Genomic DNA, 17,369 nt, shown 5'->3' with positions numbered 1-17,369 from the left:
ATTACCTGTGTTATGATTGTCCATCCTGTCCCCAGAATCGCAGGTCACATACTGATCTGCTCATGAAGAAGCATGCAGCGGTGTGGAGGATCGCTGTACGGTGGCGGTAATTTCCAGCCCTGACATGCGCGATCCCGAGCTGGGAGGGGACAAAACGGATCCATTTCTAAAACGCTTTGTCCAGCCGCTATTTTTTTTTATTTTAAGCGGCTTCCTGGGAAAATACTTCTGTTCTTTGCAGTGTTACATCAATGTTGGTTCTGTGTGTTTAAAAATAAAATAATTTTTAGATTCTGGATTAAGTGAGAGAATGACTTACAAGAAATCTAGATGTTTCCCTATTGCAGTGGTCTCTTGCAGACAGCGTGGATTGGGATGTGCTGGAACACAGACGTTTTCTGTAAGCCAAATAAAACATGCCGTACAACAAGTCATTTCATTGTTTTATCTGTCTTTGCTCTGGGAATGTTCTGCTCTGGGATCAGGGGGTGAATCGTTTGGAACTGACTGAGATTAATCGGGAAATGTAGCGTCCAAATGCTGACCAATGGCGCAGAGTGACTGTTATGCCCCCCACTACACGTGACTGAGGTGTATTTGGGCACACTGTTAACTCCTCTCATACCAATGCATTCCAGTGGGCGCAGAATCCTTTTGAACTTTTATTAGTACAAGATAGAGTAAAACTGAAACGGATACAAACAAGTACAATTAGTAAATAATCACACAATTAGGGCATCCCTAACTACCTAGCTAGAGCCACAAACAAACGTACCAGAGATGGATCGGTATGGCTGACGTGGATAGAACTCAGCAGACATGTGCTTGCTTCCAAGGAGAAATTGGAAAGAAAGGCCTGAAGATGGCGCAAAGCCTCATGGGATAGAAATACAGAGGCTTGCATGAGTCAAAACTAACCAGCTATTCTAACTAACTGAATTGAATGGAAATGGTGCAGTTAAACAGAATGTCCATTAGATGGCAGCATTGATTTAATTCAAACAAACTAAAGTCAATGAAGACTATGAGCCTTATTTAATGAAGGCATAACAGTAACCACATCCGCCCCCCGTACTCCTCATACTAGCCCTTCCTTCATCTCATCTGACAACACTGCACAGTCACTTGCATGTAACAGTGTTCAGGCCTAGCAGCCAATGGCTAGGCCTGAACACCATCACATGACTGAGGAAGTGACATCACTGCCGATTTCAGAGCTGAAGAAAGGTGCAATGAAGGACAGCTGGCATTGTAATGTATAAGGGGGTCATGGAGTGCTTGTTGCAGATATAATTTAATAAATCAGTTGCCCTCTAAAATATATCCTGTGATTATTCATGAAGAACAGCCAATAATTGCTCACTGATCATGCCCTATGCCAGGGATTCGACAAATTTGCTTGGAATTTAGGAGCCAGCTAAAAAAGTTGGGAGCCAGGAACGCGCCCCGTCTCGCCAAAGCGAATGCATACGTGAGCAGCGCCCGCGTATGAAAGCAGTGTTCAAACCACACATGTGAGTTATCGCCGCAAATGGTAGAGCGAGAGCAATAATTCTAGTCTTAGACCTCCTCGAACTCAAAAGATGCAACCTGTAGAATTTTTTTTAAACGTCGCCTATGGAGATTTTAAAGGGTAAAAGTTTGTCGCCATTCAACAAGCGGACGCAATTTTGAAGCGTGACAAGTTGGGTATCAATTTACTCGGCGTAACATTATCTTTCACAATATAAAAAGAAAATCGGGCTAACTTTACTGTTGTCTTATTTTTTTCTTTAAAAAAGTATACTTTTTTCCCAAAAAAGTGCGCTTGTAAGACCGCTGCGCAAATACAGTGTGACAGAGTATTGCAACGACCACCATTTTATTCTCTAGGGTGTTAGAATAAAAAATATATAGAATGTTTGGGGGTTCCAATTAGAGGGAAGGAGATTTCACTGCAAACAGACAGGGGAAGCTCCATTAGCATTGCTTTAACAAAGCCTGTCCGAAGCCTTGTTTTGAAGCAAGTGTAAACTAGACATTAGATATTCTTCTGCATTCCATTCTAGAATATCTTTTGCCTGTAGAAAACTTCATTGTAGGCCTACTGACATCAATAAAATGGACAGCTGATTCACCTCCCCCTCACTGTAGCACTCCCGTAAAATATCCAGACTGTCCCGGGACGCAGGACCCCCTTCTACTACAGGTGCATAGTAGTAAAATCTTTTTTTATACACTTGTGAATCTCTGTGCAGATATACAGCTACACTTGTGGCTGTCAATGCAAACGGTCACCTTCCACCCCCGTCTCCTTCTGGTCCTCCTGTGACCTCCAGGTCCTCCCTATAAAAGACTGCAGACACGCAACGTGTGCTATTCATTGGGTCATGACACAACATTGTATATTGTTGTTCTAAGGGATTGAGGATTACGTAATGGTCACACATCATGTAATGGCTTGGAACAATTCTGTGGCCCGACACCCTCCTTTCTGTCTAATTTTATATCCGAGGAACGATGAGAAAGCTTCGGGCTGCACTCTAATCCTGCCACCAAATTAGACCCCGAGAATGGCCGCGTTACACGTCAACGGCCATCGAGGTAATCTGTGTCAGATCAGGTTTCTCAGCCACATCACAGAAAGAGTTTACCCAGCCGATAATGCCCCCTGGGAATGCTGCAGAGAACAGGTGCCTCCGACAATTCTCCCTCCACATCCAGCCAAATTATTTTTACTTTCATGGCTAGCTAGGATAGAGGTGGGTTGAAGGGGTTCTACCATGGGATAAGTCAGTGTTTCTCAACTCAAGGCGTCCCAACAGGTCATATTTTCAGCATTTCCATTATTTTTCCACAGGTGATTTGATCAGTTTCACTGCCTTAGTAATTACCACAGCCGTTTTATCTGAGGGAAATCCTGAAAACATGACCTGTTGGGGCGCCTTAAAGCGGGGGTTCACCCTTAGAGGGCACTTTTTCCCCTTAGATTCCTGCTCGTTTTGTCTAGGGGAATCGGCTATTTGTTTTAAAATATGTGCAGTACTTACCCGTTTACGAGATGCATGCTCTCCGTCGCTTCCGGGTATGGGCTGCGGGACTGGGCGTTCCTTCTTGATTGACAGTCTTCCGAGAGGCTTCCGACGGTCGCATCCATCGCGTCACGATTTTCCGAAAGAAGCCGAGCGTCGGTGCGCAGGCGCAGTATAGAGCCGCACCGACGTTCAGCTTCTTTCGGCTACGAGTGACGCAATGGATGCGACCGTCGGAAGCCTCTCGGAAGACTGTCAATCAAGAAGGAACGCCCGCTCCCGAAGACCCATACCCGGAAGCGACGGAGAAGATGCATCTCGAAAACGGGTAAGTACTGCTCATATTTTAATACAAATAGCCGATTCCCCTAGACAAAACGAGCAGGAATCTAAGGGGACAAGGGCAAAAATTTAATAAATGGGTGAACTCCCGCTTTAAGGACTGGAGTTAAGAAACACTGGGATAAAAATAAAAAAATATAAAAATAAATTTGTTATATATATTTTTTGGTTTTTATTAAAGGGCCCAGAGGTCCCCAGGGCCCCGGATGGCAACCCCCCCCTTTTTTATATTTTATAAAAAAATATATATTTTTTTATTTTCTTTCCTTTTTTCTTTTTATTAAAGAGCCCAGGGCCCTGGATGGCAGGGGATAAAAACATTTTTTTATAAAAAAAACTTTTTTTTAACTTTTTTGATATTTTTTTTTTATCAAAGAGCCCGGAGGTCCCCAGGGCCACCAGATGGCAACCCCCCCCTTTCTTTTTTAATATATATATATATATATATATATATATATAATATATATATATATATATATATATATATATAATATATTTTTGCCTTAAGCACCATTACGGGACAGATTTCAGCCTTAGCTGTGTTCTTTCAGCGGCCTCTGGCAGCTCATTCTCTGGTGGGTACCTTTGTGCAGGGGGTTCGTCATGTACTTCCCCCTCTTAAACCACCTCTTCCCCCATGGGATTTGAATCTGGTGCTCTCGGTTCTTCAGAACCCTCCCTTTGAAAACATCAGAGAGATTCCTCTCTTGACACTATCTCAGAAGGTGGCCTTTTTGGTGGCCATTACTTCTGTCAGACGTGTTTCTGAGTTGGCGGCCTCGTCTTGCAAGTCGCCATACTTGGTCCTCCATAAGGATAAGGCGTTGTTACGCCCGCAACCTTCCTTTCTTCCCATGGTGGTTTAGTTTTTTCACCTTAATGAGGACATTGTACTTCCATCATTGTGTCCTTGGCCGGCGCATCCTAGGGAGGATGCACTTTATTCCTTAGACATGGTACGCACTCTGCGGGTGTACCTGTCTGCTACGGCTCAGTTTCAGAGGTCTGACTCACTTTTTGTGTCGGTGTCTGATCCACAAAAGGGCCTGGCGGTCTTGTCGGCCACCATTTCTCCTGGATCAGGCAGACTGTCATACAGGCCTATGCTCTCAAGGAGCGGGCGCCCCCCCCTTTTCGGTCACGGCACATTCGACCAGGGCAATTGGGGCTTCCTGGGCTTTCCGACATCTAGCATCTGTCTCACAGGTGTGCAAGGCGGCGACTTGGTCGTCCGTTCACATTTTCCAAATTTTACAAGGTTGATGTGAGTGCATCTCCTGATGCTTCCTTCGGCCGCAAGGTTTTGCAGGCGGCTGTTTAAAGTTGCACCTCCTCCGTTGAGAAGCTCTGCCTGTTTGGGGTGAAGTTGTTTGTTTTTACTGATACTGTTCCCACCCCTCGTTTTTTGACACTGCTTGGGGACGTCCCACTTGTCAAGACTTGAGAAGGCTGTGTCCGTCCATGGACGATAAGAGAAAATAGGATTTTTTGTACTCACCGTAAAATCCTTTTCTCTGAGTCCATGGACGGACAAAGCTCCAACCCCTCCTTTTTAGGTTTGTACTGCTTGTTACAAACTAAGGCTGCATGCTGCAGGGAGGAGGGTTATGTCCGGAGGGACCACCCTCCTCTTCTCCATTGCCAGGAGGCGTAGAGGCAGTGGCGGTGCATCCATAAGGGGCACATGGGCGCCACCTCCTCTCTCCTGGCACCACTCTATCACCATAGATAGATTCCATGAATCTGTCTATGGTCGCCACTGTGTTAGTGTTAGGAAAGCAAAGGGATTTGCTTTGCCAACACTGAACCGCCTCTCAGCCAATCAGGTGCTCGGGTCTGTTACCTGATTGGCTGAAACGACGCCTGATAGAGGATGGGAGAAGACATCGAGGAGCGTGGAGGACACCACCGTGTCCTGTTGGGAGACAGGCAAGTGCTGGGTGATGCACACTGGCAGCATTTGATGGGGCACAGTAGTGGCAATTGATGGCCACGCTTGCAGCAATTGATGGGTACAGTGGCTGCGTTTGATGGGCACAGTAGCTGTGTTTGATGGGCACAGTGGCTGCATTTGATGGGGCACAATAGTGGCAATTGTTATGCACACTGGCAGCGTTTGATGGGCACAGTGGCTGCATTTGATGGGCACAGTGGCTGCATTTGATGGGCACAGTGGCTGCATTTGATGGGGCACAGTGGCTGCATTTGATGGGGCACAGTGGCTGCATTTGATGGGCACAGTGGCTGCATTTGATGGGGCACAGTGGCTGCATTTGATGGGGCACAGTGGCTGCATTTGATGGGGCACAGTGGCTGCATTTGATGGGGCACAGTGGCTGCATTTGATGGGGCACAGTGGCTGCATTTGATGGGGCACAGTGGCTGCATTTGATGGGGCACAGTGGCTGCATTTGATGGGGCACAGTGGCTGCATTTGATGGGGCACAGTGGCTGCATTTGATGGGGCACAGTGGCTGCATTTGATGGGGCACAGTGGCTGCATTTGATGGGGCACAGTGGCTGCATTTGATATGCACACTGGCAGCAATTGATGGGTACAGTGGCTGTGTTTGATGGGCACAGTGGCTGCATTTGATGGGGCACAGTAGTGGCAATTGATATGCACACTGGCAGCAATTGATGGGCACAGTGGCTGTGTTTGATGGGCACAGTGGCTGTGTTTGATGGGCACAGTGGCTGTGTTTGATGGGCACAGTGGCTGTGTTTGATGGGCACAGTGGCTGCGTTTGATGGGGCACAGTGGCTGCATTTGATGGGGCACAGTGGCTGCATTTGATGGGGCACAGTGGCTGCATTTGATGGGGCACAGTGGCTGCATTTGATGGGGCACAGTGGCTGCATTTGATGGGGCACAGTGGCTGCATTTGATGGGGCACAGTGGCTGCATTTGATGGGGCACAGTGGCTGCATTTGATGGGGCACAGTGGCTGCATTTGATATGCACACGGGCAGCAATTGATGGGTACAGTGGCTGTGTTTGATGGGTACAGTGGCTGTGTTTGATGGGTACAGTGGCTGTGTTTGATGGGTACAGTGGCTGTGTTTGATGGGCACAGTGGCTGTGTTTGATGGGCACAGTGGCTGTGTTTGATGGGCACAGTGGCTGTGTTTGATGGGCACAGTGGCTGTGTTTGATGGGGCACAGTGGCTGCGTTTGATGGGGCACAGTGGCTGCGTTTGATGGGGCACAGTGGCTGCGTTTGATGGGGCACAGTGGCTGCGTTTGATGGGGCACAGTGGCTGCGTTTGATGGGGCACAGTGGCTGCGTTTGATGGGGCACAGTGGCTGCGTTTGATGGGGCACAGTGGCTGCGTTTGATGGGGCACAGTGGCTGCGTTTGATGGGGCACAGTGGCTGCGTTTGATGGGGCACAGTGGCTGCGTTTGATGGGGCACAGTGGCTGCGTTTGATGGGGCACAGTGGCTGCGTTTGATGGGGCACAGTGGCTGCGTTTGATGGGGCACAGTGGCTGCGTTTGATGGGGCACAGTGGCTGCGTTTGATGGGGCACAGTGGCTGCGTTTGATGGGGCACAGTGGCTGCGTTTGATGGGGCACAGTGGCTGCGTTTGATGGGGCACAGTGGCTGCGTTTGATGGGGCACAGTGGCTGCGTTTGATGGGGCACAGTGGCTGCGTTTGATGGGGCACAGTGGCTGCGTTTGATGGGGCACAGTGGCTGCGTTTGATGGGGCACAGTGGCTGCGTTTGATGGGGCACAGTGGCTGCGTTTGATGGGGCACAGTGGCTGCGTTTGATGGGGCACAGTGGCTGCGTTTGATGGGGCACAGTGGCTGCGTTTGATGGGGCACAGTGGCTGCGTTTGATGGGGCACAGTGGCTGCGTTTGATGGGGCACAGTGGCTGCGTTTGATGGGGCACAGTAGTGGCAATTGATATGCACACTGGCAGCAATTGATGGGGCACAGTGGCTGCATTTGATGGGGCACAGTGGCTGCATTTGATGGGGCACAGTGGCTGCATTTGATGGGGCACAGTAGTGGCAATTGATATGCACAGTGGCTGTGTTTGATGGGCACAGTGGCTGTGTTTGATGGGCACAGTGGCTGTGTTTGATGGGCACAGTGGCTGTGTTTGATGGGCACAGTGGCTGTGTTTGATGGGCACAGTGGCTGTGTTTGATGGGCACAGTGGCTGTGTTTGATGGGCACAGTGGCTGTGTTTGATGGGCACAGTGGCTGCGTTTGATGGGGCACAATAGTGGCAATTGATATGCACACTGGCTGCGTTTGATGGGGCACAGTAGTGGCTGCGTTTGATGGGGCACAGTAGTGGCTGCGTTTGATGGGGCACAGTAGTGGCTGCGTTTGATGGGGCACAGTAGTGGCTGCGTTTGATGGGGCACAGTAGTGGCTGCGTTTGATGGGGCACAGTAGTGGCAATTGATGGGGCACAGTAGTGGCAATTGATGGGGCACAGTAGTGGCTGCAAATTCAGTTTTGTCCTTGGGTTTTGTCCTTAAAAGTACCCCCCAATGTACAGATGGAGACTTTAATGGCAACTCAAAAAAATAAATACAAATCATTGATTTAAAAATGAAATTTTTACCCATATAACATAAATACTGGATTTTATGCTCAGCTGGTGTGCATACCTTTGATAAACAGTGGCACTGTATCTATCTATTCCTTGTAGGCATTCCAAGGCCCCGATCTTCGAGTCTCCGAACTCATCACAGCTTGCAGCTCCATGATTCCCCGTGGTGCTATCTTCTCCTTCCAAAACCAGAAGACCATAAACAGTTTATTTTCTACAACGCTTTCTCCAGGAGAATTAATAGAGCAGCGGGCGCAGTGAATCATTACTTTTCTATTTCAAGAATCTCATTTCATAAAAATAACACTAAAAATATGTTCGTATAAATAGCGGTAGATGTTCTGTGAATGGTTTACTAGGAATTACAGTGAACTTGTCACCCGTTCCCGAGTCACAATACCACGACCAGATCCGCTGGATCCATTTTGGGAAAAGGAGATTTAAAATGAACTTTTCCAGGAAGGCACATGGAGGTGGCCATTGCAAATGTTAGTTATGTGACCGTCATCACAAAACTAAGTTCTCAAATTCTCAAAAAGGATATCGGGGAACTGGAGAAAGTGCAGAGAAGGGCAACCAAACTGATAAGAGGCATGGAGGAGCTCAGCTATGAGGAAAGATTAGAAGAACTGAATTTATTCACTCATGAGAAGAGGAAAATAAGGGGGGATATGATCAACATGTACATAAGGGGTCCATATAGTGAACTTGGTGTTGAGTTATTCACTTTATAGTCATCACAGAGGACAAGGGGGCACTCTTTACATCTAGAGGGAAAAAAAATTAATCTCCAAATACGGAAAGGTTTCTTCACAGTAAGAGCTGTGAAAATGTGGAATAGACTCCCTGCAGAGGTGGTTCTGGCCAGCTCAGTAGATTTCTTTAAGAAAGGTCTGGATTCTTTCCTAAATGTACAGAATATAACTGAGTACTAAGATTTGTAGGTAAAGTTGATTCGGGGAAAATCCGATTGCCTCTCGGGGGATCAGGAAGAAATTTGTTCCCCTGCTGTAGCAAATTGGATCATGCTTTGCTGTTTTTTTTTTGCCTTCCTCTGGATCAACTGTGGGTATAGGATTGTGTATATGGGATTGTACGATATTTTATTTTATTTTTATGTTTGAACTGGATGGACTTGTGTCTTTTTTCAACCTAACTATGTCATGATAACCTTCTGTCTTCAGTACTTACAATGGCAATTGCCATGTTTCTGGTAGGTCAGGTTCTTTTAACCACTTGCCGACCGCCGCACGAACATTTACGTCAGCAGAATGGCACGGCTGCGCAAAGGGACGTACCTGTAGTCCCTTTAAATTTGCCGCCGTGCACGCGCCCCTGCCGCGAGCTCGGTGAGCGTACCCGTGGTCTCTGTCTGCCGGTGTCCCACGATCTTGTCGCGGAGCGTCAGAACGGGGAGATGCCTGTGTAATCAAGGCATTCCCTGTTCTGCCTTGTGACAGGACAGTGATCTACTGCTCCCTGTCATCGGGAGCAGTGATCACTGTCATGTCACTGGTAGCCCAGCCCCCCCTCACAGTTGAAATCACTCCCTAGGACACACTTAACCCCTTCCTCGCCTCCTATTGGTTAACCCCTTCCCTGCCAGTGTCATTTACACAGTTATCGGTGTATTTTTATAGCACTGACAATGGTCCCAAAATAGCGTCAAAAGTGTCCGATGTGTCCGCCATAATGTCGCAGTCATGATAAAAATCACTAATCACCACCATTGCTAGTAAAAAAAAGAAATATTAATAAAAATGCCATAAATCTATCCCCTATTTTTTAGGCGCTATAACTTTTGCGCAAACCAATCAAACGGTTATTATGATTTTTTTTTACCAAAAATATGTAGAAGAATACGTATTGACCTAAACTGAGACACAAACATAGTTTTTTTTTATATATTTTTGGGGGGATATTTATTATAGCAAAAAGTAAAAAATATTGCTTTTTTTTTTTCAAGAAATCCGATTTTTTTGTTGTTTATAGTGCAAAAAATAAAAACTGCACAGGCGATCAAATACAACCAAAAGAAAGCTCTATTTGTGGGGGGGAAAAAAAAGGATGTTTTTTTTTTTTTTTTAACAGGTTCCCGACTGGCTCATGCAGATTTACTGTGGCAGAATGTCTCTCCTGGGCGGAATCCCGTACATATACAGCTACGCCCAGGAGAGCCGCCGGAGGAGCGCTGCACAGCGGGGAACCCAAAGCGCGTGGCCAGCGGGCTTTTTTTTCTAATTGTGATATTTTTATTATAGCAAAAAGTAAAAGATAGTGTTTTTTTCAAAATTGACGCTCGTTTTTTGTTTATAGCGCAAAAAATAAAAACCGCAGATGTGATCAATCAAATACCATCAAAAGAAAGCTCTATTTGTGGGAAAAGAGGACATACATTTTATTTGGGTACAGCGTCGCACAACCACGCAATGGTCAGTTAAAATAACGCAGTGCTGCCAGAAAACTTTCTTTTGATGTTGTCATTGTGTGATCGGAGCAATGTTATATCTTTAACCACTTGCCGACCGCCGCACGACTATTTGCATCGACAACATGGCACGGGCAGGCAGATTGGCGTACAGATAGGTCCCTTTAAATTTGCCGCTGCGTGCCTCGTGAGTGCGGCCGCGGGTCCTGGGAACTCGATGTTCCTGGGAGTCCTGCGATTGCTGTCGGCAAGGGCAGAACAGGGGAATGCCATTTGTAAACAAGGCATTCCCCTATTCTGCCTAGTGACACTGTCACTGATTACTGTTCCCTGTGATTGGGAACGGTCATCAGTGACGTTTCACGTGTAGCCACGCCCCCTAATAAGAAGAACTTCCTAGGGAACACTTAACCCCTGCAGCGCCACCTAGTGGTTAACCCCTTCACCGCCAGTGTCATTTTTACAATCCATGCATTTTTATAGGACTGATCGCTGTAAAAATGACAATGGTCCCAAAATGGTGTCAAAAGTGTCCGATGCGTCCACCGTAATGTCGCAGTCCCGATAAAAATCGCTGATTGCTGCCATAACTAGTAAAAAAAAAAAATATTAATAAAAATGCCATAAAACAGTCCCCTATTTTTGTAAAAGCTATAACTTTTGCGCAAACCAATCAATAAATGTTTTTTGGGATTTTTATCATGTGTTGAAGAATATGTATTGGCCTAAACTGTGGACAAAAAAAAAAGTATTTTTTATATATTTTTGGGGGATATTTATTATAGCAAAAAGTAAAAAATATTGAATTTTTTTTCAAAATTGTCGCTCTATTTTTGTTTATAGCGCAAAAACTAAAAACCGCAGAGGTGATCAAATACCACCAAAAGAAAGCTCTATTTGTGGGGAAAAAAAGACAATTTTTTTTTTGGAAAACAAGTCGCACGACCGCGCAATTGTCAGTTAAAGCGACGCAGTGCCGAATCGCAAAAAGTGGCCCGGTCTTTGACCACCAAAATGGTCCGGGGCTGGTAATGTATTTGTAATTTTTTTTACGAAAGATGACCCCTGCGAGGGCCCATCAATGTGGATGTTTTTTGTTTTTTTTAAGTGTTAAAAAAAAGGCAATAAACAGATTTATTTAATAAAATAAAAAAATGAACGCAGTGCCATATCGCAAAAAATGGCCTGGTCATAAGGTGGGGCAAATCTTCCAGAGCTAAAGTGGTTAAAAAAAAAGAAAAGAAAACAAATACAGCCATCACATCGAAGAATTGGTATAATAAATGTTCATTAAAGGGATTTCATCTCGTTTTATAGAACTTTCCTTTTATTTTCTGTTGTATTTTAAAGCGGGAGTTCACCCATAAATGCTGTTTTTACCCTTAGATTCCTGCTCATTTAGTCTAGGGGAATCGGCTAGTTGTTTTAAAATCCGAGCATTACTTACTGTTGTAGAGGGCGATCTTCTCCGCCACTTCCGGGTATGGGTCTTCGGGAGCGGGCGTTCCTTCTTGATTGACAGTCTTCCGAGAGGCTTCCGACGGTCGCATCCATCGCGTCACGAGTAGCCGAAAGAAGCCGAACGTCGGTGCGGCTCTATACTGCGCCTGCGCACCGACGTTCGGCTACTTTCGGAAAATCGTGACGTGATGGATGCGACCGTCGGAAGCCTTTCGGAAGACTGTCAATCAAGAAGGAATGCCCAGTCCCGCAGCCCATACCCGGAAGCGGCGAAGAAGATCGCCCTCTACAACGGTAAGTACTGCTCGGATTTTAAAACAACTAGCCAATTCCCCTAGACAAAATGAGCATCAATCTAAGGGTAAAAACAGCATTTTACCGCTTTAAAGGAAATCTCTACAAGACACAAATGAACCGATTGGGATATTCTCTACTTTTATCCAAACCTTCAAAAAAAAAAAAAAAAATTAAAAAGGTTTGGGCTATTTATAAAAAATAAATAAAAAAAATACTATAAAATATTATTTTATTTTTGTTACTACTAATATAAAAAAATAAAATGATGCAATATTGCATAGAGGCATCGATTGGTTTAGGTGCCTCTTTTGCCACGCTCAAACCACCCATGGCAGAATAATGGGCAATAAAACAGCAGTGCCCCTACGACACGAACAAATATTCCCCAGTCGTCCACAAGATCTATTTTTAAGTCGGTCTTCTTTTGCGATCAGTCCGTCCCTCTCTACTAGTGAAGTTTTTTTCTCTCTCTGTACTTGCTGTGAGAAGTAGCCATTGAGCAGAGCAGGGATTGGGCTATATTTTTGGAACAGCTGGGATGCAATACCCTTGTTAGGTCTGTTTTAACATTCACTCCTCTCCCGCACTCGCAGGCTGTGGTGCCTGGGACTCTACTCTGCTGTCTCGCCCGGACACAGAGAGAGACAAGGGGGGAGCGAGTCCATTTTTTCTGGGTGGGGGGTTAAAAAAAAAAAAAAAAAAAAATCTAGGACCACCGAAATGATATCATGAACAAGAAGAGCCAAATAATGCAAGGACAGGCTGCGGAGCAAGTTAACCCTTTCCTAACTGTGACACGACCCAGGCCGAAGAGATCCAATCAGATTAACCCTCTCTGCACCGTGAGAACTAGCATTGGCTTCAAGCCCGCCAACCCCGCGCAAAATTCTTTTTTTACCCAATTAAAAGCTTAGTGCCACTGCGCAATATCCATGAGACAGTTAAGCGTTCAATCTAAATTTAATTATTATTACTTTTTTTTTTTTTTTTAGATAAACCCGTCTAAAAATTACCAATTTTTTCAAAATTTTGAAAACTTTTTCTCCCATTTCTCTGAAATTTTTCAGTTTTTTTTTCTTTTCTTTTTTGCATTTCAAGTCAGCATGAGCGGAGGTCGCTTCGACTTCGACGATGGAGGCGCCTACTGTGGGGGGTGGGAAGGTGGTAAAGCCCATGGGCATGGCATCTGCACAGGACCGAGGGGCCAAGGAGAATATTCGGGGTCCTGGAATTACGGCTTCGAGGTGGTAGGCATCTACACCTGGCCAAGCGGTAATATGTACGAAGGATATTGGTCGCAAGGCAAAAGACATGGCTTGGGAGTGGAAACCAAAGGACACTGGGTGTACAAAGGTGAATGGACTCATGGATTTAAAGGAAGGTATGGCGTCCGGCAAAGTATGACCAGCGGGGCAAGGTACGAAGGAACATGGCAGAGTGGCCTACAAGATGGATATGGTACTGAAACGTATGCAGATGGAGGTATGAATTTATAGATGGTTGTGGTGTGTAGCATTTGTAGGTATTAAGTCTTATTAATTCTTATTATTATTAAGTCTTATTAATTAATTATTAATTACAGGTACTTATATAGCGCCGTCAATTTACGCAGCGCTTTACATATATTTTGTACATTCACATCAGTCCCTGCACTCAAGGAGCTTACAATCTAAGGTTGGTGCCCATAGGTGTGCACTGCCTATGGCATTAGGGTGTGCACCTCAAAGCCAAAACACATATGTGTGTGTGTGTGTGTGTGTGCATGTGTGTATATATACTTACGGTGTCAGTAGTTTTTATTTTTATTATTTTATTGTTTTTACAGTTTTCTTTTTACAAATTTTGTAGGAAGCCCGTTAGGGGGCTGTGGTGAAATATCAGGTTTAAACAGGGATGATCTGTGCCACACAGGGTGATTAGGGTGTGCCCAGGCACTCCTGGCACACCCTGTGTGCACGCCTATGTTGGTGCCCATGATCCAGTGAGGAGCATGTAGGCCACTCTGCCATGTTCCTTCAGTGAAATAAAACCCTGTATTCAATTTAAGGCTCGATAATCGTGGGAGGCAAATAAAAATACACTACTCATGGCACAAATTATGGTAAACCGTAGGTGTGCACAGCCTATTGCATTAGGGTGTGCACATCAAAGCTCACACACATGAATGTATATATATATATATACACTGACAGTGTCACTAGGGCAGTGGATGGTGTCAGTAGTTTTTATTATTTTATTTTTATTATTTTTTTACAATTTTTTTTTATTATTTTTTTTTACAATTTATCTATTTTTGATTCTTTTTTTACAATTTTTTTTGTATTTTTTATTTTTTAATTTAGGAGCCGTTAGGGGGCTTTACAGAAATATCAGAGGTTTAACAGCTGGAATCTGCCACACAGGGTGATTAGGGTGTGCCCAGGCACACCTGGTGCACGCCTATGTTGGTTCCCATGATCCAGTGGAGAGCAAGTTGTGGGATAAGCAGTAAAATAAAACACTGTATTAAATTTAAGGCTCGATAATCGTGGGAGGTAAATAAAAATACACTACTCACGGCTCCTCGTGCCTTTGCCTACTGAAACAAATTCATTTCTAATTGTGGGTGGATTTGGTGCCCCAATTTGTTTCTTGAAAGACGAAAGATGGGCAGAATAAGAGGGCTCTGGCCCCAAAATCCATTGATTTTTTTTAAAATTCAAAAATAATGTTACACAAATTATAGTAAACTGTAGGTGTGCACAGCCTATTGCATTAGGGTGTGCACATCAAAGCTCAAACACATGAATGTATATATATACTGACCGTGTCACTAGGGCAGTGGATGGTGTCAGTAGTTTTTATTATTTTATTTTTATTATTTTTTTACAAATTTTTTTTTAATATTTTTTTTTTACAATTTATCCATTTTTTATTATTTTTTTACACTTTTTTGGTGTCAGTAGTTTTTATTTTTACCATTTTATTTTTTATTATTTTTTTACAATTTTTTTTGTATTTTTTTTTTACAATTTATCTATTTTTTATTATTTTTTTACACTTTTTTGGTGTCAGTAGTTTTTATTTTTACCATTTTATTTTTTTTATTATTTTTTTACAATTTTTTGTATTTTTTTTTAATTTAGGAGCCGTTTGGGGGGCCTTTGCTGAAATATCACAATGTTTAACAGCTTGAATCTGTGCCACACAGGGAAATTAGGGTGTGTCCAGGCACACCTGGCACACCCTGTGCGCACGCCTATGTAGTAAACCTTGATAATTCACAGCATTAATAAGATTATAAATCGCTTTATACAGACTGCACCTGACCCACTGCATAGTAGAGCTTTCATGGGACTTATTTATTCAGTTCTTATTGAGAAAAATCATGTCTAAATATGTACCAGGTCTATCATTTTTGTAACCAAAAATATTTGTTTAAAAAAAAAAAAAAAAAAAATAATATTAGTTAGCAAAAAAGTTAGGTGACCAGTAATAAAGCTCCAACAAATGACTCCCCAGAGCAAAGATTGTCAGCTTGCAAGGTATAGTGGGGCCTCAATTGTGGTCCCTGACTTTACCAAGGGCCAACACACAATACACAATTTTTTGAGTCCTTAGGCTGGGTTCACACTACGGTTTTCCCGTCCGTCAGCCGCATACGATTTATATGAAAAAACGTATGCGGCTGAAACGGACGGGAACGTATGGCACCGCACATATGTGCGTTTTCCATTAACATTAATGTTAAAGGAAAACGTATGCGGTTGCCATACTGTTTTAAAAACGACCGCAAAACCGTGGTTGAACACGGTTTTGCGTACGTTTAAAAAACGTTTTGCCAGCAAATCGGACGCACCCGGATGCATCCGAGTGCATACGATTTGCAATGCATTCTCTATCTCTACGTTTTCCCGTCCGTGCCCGTACGTTTTCAATACTGAAATCGTATGCGGCTGACGGACGAGAAAACCGTAGTGTGAACCCAGCCTTACCTTAACCCGATAGAACACCTTTGGGATGAATGAGAGTACCTGACCTTACAAATGAGCTTCTAGTAGAATAGTCCAACATTCCCATAGACACACTCCTAAACCTTGTGGACGGCCTTCTCAGAAGAGTTGACGCTGTTAAAGCTAAAAAGGGTGGGCCAACTCAATATTGAACCCTGCGGATGAAGACTGGGATGCCATTAAAGTTCATGTGTTTGTAGAGGCAGGTGTCTCAAAATTTTGACAATATAGTGTATACTGAACATTGTGTGTTGACCCTTGGTAAAGTCAGGGACCACAATTGAGGCCCCACTATACCTTGCAAGCTGACAATCTTTGCTCTGGGGAGTCATTTGTTGTATATGTGCAGTAGTGATACCATTAAAGTTAATGTGCACGTAAAGGCAGGCGCCCCAATACTTTTGACAATATAGAACCAGATTCTCGTACAGCGACGTATCTATAGGCGGGCGTAACGTATCAGATTTACGTTACGCCTCCGCAACTTAGACGGGCAAGTGCCATATTCTCAAAGCACTTGCTCCGTAAGTTGCGGCGGCGTAGCGTAAATCGGTCGACGTAAGCCCGCCTAATTCAAATGTGGAACAGGGGGGCGTGTTTTATGTAAAATAACCATGACCCGACGTGATTGACATTTTTCACGAGCGGCGCATGCACCGTCCGTGGACATATCCCAGTGTGCATTGCTCCAAATACGCCACAAGGACGTATTGGTTTTGACGTGAACGTAAATTACGACCAGCCCAATTCACGGACGACTTATGCAAACGACGTAAAATATTCAAAATTCAACGCGGGAACGACGTCCATACTTAACATTGGTACGCCTCATGTACGCCTCATATAGCAGGGGTAACTTTACGCCGGGAAAAGCCTAACGTAAATGGCGTATCTGTACTGCGTCGGCCGGGCGTACGTTCGTGAATTCGCGTATCTAGCTGATTTACATATTTCTAGGCATAAATCAGCGTACACGCCCCTAGCGGCCAGCGTAAATATGCAGTTAAGATACGACGGCGTAAGAGACTTACGCCGGTCGGATCTAATAAAAAAATATGCGTAACTGATTCTAAGAATCAGGCACATAGATACGACGGCTCGGACTCAGAGTTACGACGGTGTATCTGGAGATACGCCGGCGTAACTCGTACGAGAATCCGGGCCTAAGTACATTGCTATGTGTTGTGGTAATGCTCGCTTCACCGATCATCACCACACCGCATAGATGCAAAACCAACCCAATACATTTCCCATCTAGTTTTC

General features: G+C 44.5%; 1 protein-coding gene and 1 long non-coding RNA gene across 2 annotated transcripts in view; one reads left to right on the top strand and one right to left on the bottom strand.

Moving 5' to 3' along the window:
* The window catches only part of LOC120919166, a 129,378-nt gene that overhangs the window by 4,642 nt on the left and 107,367 nt on the right, over positions 1-17,369 (bottom strand). The window contains exon 3 of the long non-coding RNA XR_005744523.1: positions 6-260. This is a non-coding gene — a long non-coding RNA (uncharacterized LOC120919166). The remainder of the gene's footprint in view (positions 1-5; positions 261-17,369) is intronic.
* The window catches only part of JPH2 (junctophilin 2), a 98,550-nt gene continuing 93,857 nt past the window's right edge, over positions 12,677-17,369 (top strand). Inside the window, 1 exon segment of the mRNA XM_040331204.1 lies at positions 12,677-13,596. Within this exon segment, the coding sequence (XP_040187138.1) occupies positions 13,218-13,596 (379 nt within the window). The 5' untranslated portion in view covers positions 12,677-13,217.

The sequence above is a fragment of the Rana temporaria genome, chromosome 12 (assembly GCF_905171775.1).
Source record: "Rana temporaria chromosome 12, aRanTem1.1, whole genome shotgun sequence".
Lineage (NCBI taxonomy): Eukaryota > Metazoa > Chordata > Amphibia > Anura > Ranidae > Rana > Rana temporaria.
The sequence above is the reverse complement of the archived record's forward strand: the minus strand, read 5'-3'. Positions and strand labels throughout refer to the sequence as shown.